At 35.6% G+C, this 8,910-nt stretch overlaps 1 protein-coding gene across 1 annotated transcript; it reads left to right on the top strand.

Annotated features, from left to right (window-relative positions):
* The first annotated feature begins 1,054 nt into the window (after nt 1-1,054).
* Nucleotides 1,055-1,993, top strand: LOC138076135 (olfactory receptor 5M5-like). Its single transcript, XM_068968370.1, has one exon. It carries the CDS (start codon nt 1,055-1,057, stop codon nt 1,991-1,993), a length of 939 nt encoding a protein of 312 aa, XP_068824471.1.
* The last annotated feature ends 6,917 nt before the right edge of the window (nt 1,994-8,910 follow it).

Genomic DNA, 8,910 nt, shown 5'->3' with positions numbered 1-8,910 from the left:
ATTCATCCCCCTTCTCAGTTGTCCCAGAGCACCAGGTTGAGTCTCCTGTGTTGTACAGCAACTTTCCCCTAGCTCTCTGTTTTACATATGGTTATGTATATGTTTCAATGCTGCTTTCTCAGTTCACTCCATCGTCTCCTTCCTCTGCTGTGTCTGAAGCCAGTTCTCTATGTCTGCATTTCTATTCCTGCCCTGCAAATAAGTTCGTCAGTACCACTTATCTAGTTCCACATATGTCACACCAGGGAGATTTTAATACAATATCTCTGTATCCCAATCACTCTATACTTGAATATTTAATATCACTGATATATTATATATATATATATATATACACCCATCCATCAACACAAACATACACATTATTTATGTACTATATGCTTCTCTGTTATTATACAAAAATAGGGATTTAATTTTGTATCTCATGCAACAATTTTGACCCCAATAATAGACTATAAAATACAAAGCAAAGATATTTTGAGCTGTCTTAAAAGTTGAGTAATATTTGATTATTTTAGGACCCCCTGAGACTGACAAGAGTAGGGAAAAAGGATATGCATTGCAGAGTGAGGGACCAGTATGAAAGAGATCTTGAGTTTGAAGGAGCAGGTAGACAGAATTTGGTTCTATAAAGACCTACCAATTCCATGAACTTAAGTCCACTTAAGTTATGAAAACACATGAGTTTTGATGACTGATGCTTTAGATACCACATCATATGTTATATTGGAAAACAAAGTGTCATAAATTCAATGAAAAGCAATGTTTAAAGAATTGTAAGTAATTCATGAAAACAATTTTCAGAAAAAAAAGATTTTTTTCAACTATGAAAAGACATAGAGAAAAGCATTTGAATGTATGATTGTCTTTATGTAAAGGAGCTCTGTATTAATTCAGATATTCAAAGTATAAATTTCCTGCTTACTAGGCTATTTATTTCACCTGCGTTTACATTATGAGAGAAGTGGGCATCAGATATGATGTGAGTAATGGGAAAATGACAAATGAGTTTTATTTCATTTACTTTAGAACATGATGAAGCTGAGCAAACACAATGTTAAAGGAAAACTATACAGAGGTGACTGAGTTTATCCTCCTGGGACTGACAGATCGAGCTGACTTGCAGCCTGTCCTTTTTGTGGTCTTCCTAGTCATCTACCTGATCACAGTCATCGGCAATGTAAGCATGATTTTGTTAATCAGAACTGACTCAAAGCTTCAGACTCCAATGTACTTCTTCCTCAGCCACCTCTCCTTTGTAGATCTCTGTTATGCCACCACTGTCACTCCTCAGATGCTGGTTCATTTCTTATGCAAGAGGAAAACCATTTCCTTCCTTGGCTGCTTTATACAGTTCCACTTTTTCATTGCCTTGGTGATTGCAGATTATTATATGCTCACAGTGATGGCTTATGATCGCTATGTGGCCATCTGCAAACCATTGTTATATGGCAGCAAGATGTCCCGAGGGGTCTGCCTTTCTCTTGTTGCTGCTCCTTATTCTTATGGCTTTGCAAATGGTCTTGCCCAGACCATCCTGATGCTCCGTCTCTCCTTCTGTGGACCCAATGAAATCAACCACTTTTACTGTGTGGACCCACCTCTCCTAGTCCTGGCCTGCTCAGATACTTATGTCAAAGAGACTGCCATGTTTGTAGTTGCTGGTTTCAACCTCATGTGTTCTCTCATCATCATCTTCATCTCCTACATTTTCATCTTTAGAGCCATTCTGCATATCCGCTGTGCAGAAGGGAGGCACAAGGCCTTCTCCACCTGTGGGTCCCACCTGACAGCTGTCACTGTCTTTTATGGGACACTTCTCTGCATGTATCTGAGGTCCCCTTCCAAGACTTCTGTAGAACAGGGCAAAATTGTAGCTGTTTTTTACATTTTCATGAGTCCTATGATAAACCCTTTGATCTACAGCCTTCGGAACAAAGATGTTAAAAAAGCAATAAGGAGAGTGATTCAAGAGAAATTTTTTGTCAAATAGAGTAGACGTTTTGGTCACAGGTATGTAACATATAATAGTCTCTGATCAATTAGTGAGCACTTTAACAAATCATTTTGTCTATTGATCATTCTTCTCTTGTGTAATTCAGCAATAAGACTTGCAATAATGTTTTTAAATTGTTAGCTGTGACTCAGTGTATTAAAATAATACCACATATAAGTTGAAACACAAGACCAAATAACATTGTTATTGCTGTATAAAATTAATTAAGGAGAGATTATTCTATCCATGTTACTCAAAAAGGTACAGACTTTTAACAGATAAAATTAAAAAATGATGCTAAGGAAATGACAATGTTTTAGATTTCCAGGGCTTAATGGGTTTTCAATTTATTTTCTAGGAACTTGTCAACCTTGTATGTGTATTTGTCTTTTGGTTTGTCTCTTTTGTTTTCTATTATTCAAATTATATAGGAATGAAGACTTTTGGGAATCTCAAGTTATTATTCCAGGACATATTTTAGATGATAATACTGGTTGAATAAATTTCTCACTCAGAAGATTTTTGATGTAAATGCCAAATATTGATTTGAATATTTTTTATTATTCATTTTACCTGTTTTAAACTAATTTACATCCTTACCATAAAACTAGTTTTGGAGTTTCACTTTTTGTTTTTATGAATGATTTCCAATACACAGCCAAATTATAAACTAATATAAAGAACACCAGGGTCAGTATAACTACAAATTAATATTTTCAAGCATAGCCACAATTTTTATTTTTAAAATTTTTAGTTTATTTTGGAGCAGAGTTGATTAACAATATTGTGTTAGTTTCAGATATACAGCAAAGTGACTCAGTTATAAATATCCATATATCTATTTTTTTATTGTTTTCCCATTTCTGTTACTACAGAGTATTGAACAGTGTTCCCTGTGCTATAACAGCAGGTCCTTTTGTTTCATATATTTTAGAAACTCAGGTCCCACACCTCTCCATGTCATGGACACTACTGCTCATCTTTGGCATCTCTTCCTGAGGCATATCTGGGGAAAGACTATGATGTTGAAAAGTGCTTAGAAGAGATGGGACCTGAGCAGAGTAGGGTCCTATTAAGGCCATCTAGTGATTTTTTTTTTCCAGATCTTCAGTGTCCTTACAGATGTTTGAATTTTCACATATAAAAATGGAGAAACATGATGTGGATTTGCCTTTTTTTTTTTTTTTGGTATTTTTTTAAAAAGTATTTAGGCTATATTATTATGACATGTCAAGTATTGAGTTAGTATAATCCCTTTTAACATGTATAGTTTCTATCCCTTCTGTGATGTATAAAGACTAAAAGTCAAATTTGTCTGATATTCACATATATTAGGCAGTGTTTTATTATTTTTTTTTGGTTATGGCTATTATGTATATTTTGACTCTTTTATTTTCAAGTCCTGAGTCCTTTTAATCACTGTGTGCTCTATTTTATTGTGAATATTGGCACTTTTGAATATTTTCTAATAATTAGCTTATGCTGTTCACAAACTTCTTTATGTGTTTTTCCCTTTACTTACTGTGAATTAAATTATATTTTAAGTTTGTTTTCTTTTTACTCCATGTTTGAATATGACACGTTCTATTACCACTTTTAATAAATTCCCTTTAATTGTATATGCATACTTATCTTAACTTAGTCTTCATTATTCAATGCATCTACTTTGATTTAAAATAATAAAAGGAACTTAGAATATTTTAATTATGAATACATACTGCTTCTTACTTATAAACTATCATTTGAAGGTTGAGAATATATCTTTAATAACAATTTTTCAATAATGAAGTTTAAATATTGTCTATATTTTATGACTAAAATTATATCAAATTTTGACTCCATGTCAATGTTCTTTTTTAAAAATTTTTATTTTATTTTTTTTTAATTTTACTTTACAATACTGTATTGGTTTTTCCATACATTGACATGAATCTGCCACTGGTGTACATGAGTTCCCAATACTGAACCCCTCTCCCACCTCCCTCCCCATAACAGTTTAGAAAGATGGTAATGATAACCATGTTGTTTTAACTGTAGTGACATTTATCAATGTTTCTCTCACAGTTTTCTTGCTCTCACTCTTCGTTTATGGTTTAGTTTTCTTTTGTGTGAGGTAAACCCTTAATCACGTCTTTCAGTAGAGTGTCTCTCTTTCCACTTATCTGAGAATATCACTTGTCCATTCTCAAAGAAGAATTCATTTGGATATGAATGTAGAAAGACAGTTACTTGCTTTCAGGACTTAAAATATTTTATTTTCTGTCTTCTTTTATCTTGGTTATACAGACTGATGCTCTACCAGATTATTTGGTATTTTTCTATGGGTAAAGTATTATCTTTTTTAATTATCAATTTTCAGTTTCAGCGTCAGTTGGGATTTAGTTGTATCTATTCTTTAGTATTTTCAGTGCCTCTGTGGCTGATTTCTTAAAGTTATATTCTCTTAGGATATATTCTCACAATATCATATAACTTTAATTCAGATAAATTTTGCAACTGCTGTTTTAATATTATCAGTGTGATTGACTCATATATTATCATCAATATTCTCAACTTCGTGAGGACCAGGTCAATAAACCACATCTAACTTTGCTCACATATTTAAAGTCAGACTTTATCCCCAAACCTAGAATGTATATGTTCTGAATATATATCATTTGAGTTAATAAAATATCACTATGCCCTATGCATTACAGTTCTTTGAGCAGTGAAAGATCTACTCCCTTCCAGTTTCCAACATGATTTTCACTCATTCTTAGATATATAATTCTAATTGTGCAACTTCAATGCCTCTTCACTCCCACCATGAAACAGAAGCATTTGAAGGACAAAAATCATCTTTTGTCTTTTTCTGACACTTTCTTCATTGACCATACAGTGGTAAACATAATTTTCTCTGAGTATTTGTTAACTATACCATTGACCGCTCAGTCGTGTCCAACTCTGCGACCCATGGACTATAGCCTGACAGGCTCCTATGTCCATGGGATTCTCCAGGCAAGAATACTGGAGTGGGTTGCCATTTCCTTCTCCAGGGGATCGTCCCAACCCAGGGATCAAACCCGTGTCTCCTGCATTGCAGGCAGATGCTTTATCCTCTGAGCCACCAGGGAAGCCCCCTTGTTAACTATATGCATGGATGAATGAATGGATTAATGGTAAGCGAATGCCATTTTACCCAGAGAATGTGTAGCATTGGGCGAATTTGTTGCATTTCTTTCCTAAGCAACATGTTATAAAATACTGTCTAATAGTCTGATTAGACTCACAATTTATTAACTGTAGGTTCCAGGGAAAGTTTATTAATCTCTACTTGCTTCAGTTTCCCATCTGTAAAATGAAGGTACTAATACTAAGCACCCACAGTCTTTGTGAGGATTAACTGAGCTAATGGTTGTGTAATACTAAGTCTAATGCTGCCACATAGGATGTACTCAAAGTTACATATAAATAATGTTAATGCTACCTATAAATAATGACTCCCATACTGTTTTCTTCCTACAGTTTTTTTTTAATAGACAGCATATAGTTTATTTTATTTTTTTTCCCCCATGGGCCCAAGAATGAAAGAGTTTTATTTTTTTTCCCTAAGTAACTTTTTTTTTAATTTTAAAATCTTTAATTCTTACATGTGTTCCCAAACATGAACCCCCCTCCCACCTCCCTCCCCATAACAGTTTTTAAATGAGTTAGTTACACATCCCACATCCTCTCCCTGTAAACTTTCAGTTTTGAGAGGTGAGATAATGTGTTCAATTAAATACAGATTGGCCTGAGGGGAAAAATAAGAATTATTGTACAGTCATTGAATTAAATATACATTGCCTACTCTTGAATTACTTAGCACATATTTGTTCTCAACTGTTATCTCCAAGGATAGCTGTGGAAATCGCATCTCTGCTCAAAAGGGTTTGAAATCTGGTTGTGACCATAGCAATATTAACAAGTAATGAAAACAGAGTGTTTCAGCCAAGGATGGGGCAGAGAGTTAAGACAGCATGGAGGATGGAGGTCAATCTCTGTGGAGGCACAGAAAGTGTCTTTTGAAAATTTTCAACTTGCACCTTTCAGTTAGTGCCATGACCAACCTAAATCCAATGAGAACCAGGAAAGCACTCACACAGGGAAAGCTAAAGGAACATGTAAAAAAATAGTGAGGGAAGAAAGGACAAACTATGTCTCCAGGTTAAGGTATGGAAACGACCTATGGCTGAAAAAGGAGTCAACTAGGTTTGTGAAGTCAGGAATTCAAACCCTACCCTGACACATACTAGCCACGTGGCACAGATGAGTTAGAAATGGACTGTTCCTTTACAGGAACCTCTATTTCAGTTTAGCTGAAACTTCAAGAGTAAGTCATTTCCTCTTTGAGTTGTTTTGAGGCATCAGTGAAATTATCTACAGAAAAGGTGTTTGTCAATCAACTAGTCTGTTTCAAAGTTCTATTCATGCCTGACCTGCCCAAGACATACATGTATATCAGGAAGGATAAGATACGAGCTCTTGATTTTGGAGAGGAAGCAGTTTCAGTTTAAAAGAAAAAGAAAATATATCAAATCAAACACTCATCAAAATTTCAAGTTGATATTTTTTGTGTGACTGAATACATCTCTTAGGGCAAATAGTGATTTGAAATTATGGAGAATAAGCCTGAGGAGTATGATGCGCTTTCTGACCCAGGTGTTCCAGTAAATGGCTAGTGCTGCTAATTCCTTCTGAGATTCGCTTAAAGAATGGGTCCCCACCTCCCATATCCTGCTAGAAATGTGGTTATGTTTCTCAGCTTAGAAAGGGTTAATGAACTATCTTAATCAGGGGTAAAGAAAGCAAGTGTACATGCAAGCCAGAAGTAAAACTCTGTGCTTCTAATTTCTATTTTAAGTTGAAAGGAAATTTTAGCAAAGTCTCAATCTGATTCCCAAAATTTGCACTTTGCTCAAAATAAGTACATGCAATCCTTTTTGTTTTCCTTGCCAGTGTCAAATTCAACTAAGTTCTTGGAAAATATAGTTAGTGACATTTCTACTGATCTCTCTGAACACTATATGAGAGAGCTGTCACTACTGCACAAGAACCAAGAAAGACAAACATTCTGCTCCCCCACACAAATGTAAGGACATGTCCTCAGGAGTAGGATGGACCTGATCTTAGTACAAGAGATCTTATCATTAGAGATGGACAACCTAAGAACCACTTGCATATTGATTTTGATTTCTTATTAAGATTGGGTGTGGATACTTTATTTTAATGAGGATACATTGTTTTAATACCCTTTCATAGTCTTTCATGAGATATAAAACAATATGAAGCACAAAAAAAAAGGCAGAGTAAGCTTGAGAACCATTCTTACAGTGAATTCTTGCTAGAAGTTTATCTTTACTGCTCTTTTCTTGGACTAATTTGTTTTCTCATTCATCTGTAAGTGAATGCCCTACAAAGTTCATCTAGACAGGTAGATTCCCATTTAAGACAATCTCACAAGCACTTACCTGATGGAGGAAATGGCAATGCACCCCAGTAATCTTGCAACTAAATTCTCATGGACAGAGGAGCCTGATCAGCTACAGTTCACGGGGGACAAAGAGCCAGACCCAAAGAGTACACACACCACGCAAGCACTGACTCTTGCTTTGGGCCTCATATATCCTTAATCTTTTCCTTTTTTTGTGGGGTTTAGGAAGTGCTCATTTTCCTTCCATACCCTACATTGGCAGCTCTCCTGACCTCTGTGTTGTAAGAATGGTAGGATTCAGGCACATACAACTCGTGCAGTTAACAAGATTCTGTTCTCAGAAGCTCCTTAGATTAGTTGTTATGCTCTGCTCTCATTGTCTTGATATGCTTGATAGTTTTTGAACAATGAGTAAATTTTCTTTTGTACTGGATTCTGTCTATAGTGTAGCCCACCAGGCTACTCTGTCCATGGGGATTCTCCAGGCAAGAACACTGGAGTGGTTTGCCATTCCCTTCTCCCAGGGATTTTTCCAACCCAGGAATTGAACACGGGTCTCCTGCATTGCAAGCAGATTCTTTACCATCTGAACCACCAGCGAAGACCATATAATGCCCTAGTTCCAGGTTTAACAGTTGGTACCCTTCTACCATCCTTGAGCTACTCCACCATGAGAAGAGGCTCTTCTTGGCTGTGCACTAGTAAATACATAAGTACTTTGTTCATAAGATACTCATCTTCACTCTAGTCTGACCAGGCAGCCAAGTCAACTGTGATTTTTCTTTCTCTGTAAACACATTCTCTAACTAGACTTTTTTTTCTCTCCACTTATCAGTACTTCTACTCTACTTCAGTTGGGATATGTCTGGATCTCACAGAAGTCACTGAGCTTGTCAGTCAAGGCCATTTTTACTCCCACAGGCAATCATCAAGTGACATATAATAAATGAATTCTGCAAATGAACTTCTCTATTTCAGTTTCCTGCCACATCTTTATGCATTTGAAATTCCCATGTCTTGATCTTTATCTTTCCATTTTTCTCTGTTCCGATAATCATCACTTATTCTTTCTTTTGGGTTTCTTGTGTGTTAAAGATCTTGAAATTTTTTTCTAAACCATCCTGATGATGTTATACACTGTTTTCAGAGTATTTCCTCCCAAACCCCTCTTTTCATAGCAGCTGTAACTCAGTGCCAACTCCTGTTCTCCAGTGAAGATTGTGATATCTTGGTAGGAAACTCATAGGTAGAAATGAATCACACTTTCAATGAAGTGAAATATTTGTGTTTGAGGGAGCATTTCATTTATGATTTTTTGCAGTGCTTTGCATGAAATGTGTGCATACACTCATACCTACAAGCTTCAAAGGATGATCACATACAGCATTTTACACACACACACACATATATAAATATGCATATGTAAAAGGAGAAGGAAATGGCAACCCACTACAGTACTTTT

The sequence above is a fragment of the Capricornis sumatraensis genome, chromosome 3 (assembly GCF_032405125.1).
Source record: "Capricornis sumatraensis isolate serow.1 chromosome 3, serow.2, whole genome shotgun sequence".
Lineage (NCBI taxonomy): Eukaryota > Metazoa > Chordata > Mammalia > Artiodactyla > Bovidae > Capricornis > Capricornis sumatraensis.
The sequence above is the reverse complement of the archived record's forward strand: the minus strand, read 5'-3'. Positions and strand labels throughout refer to the sequence as shown.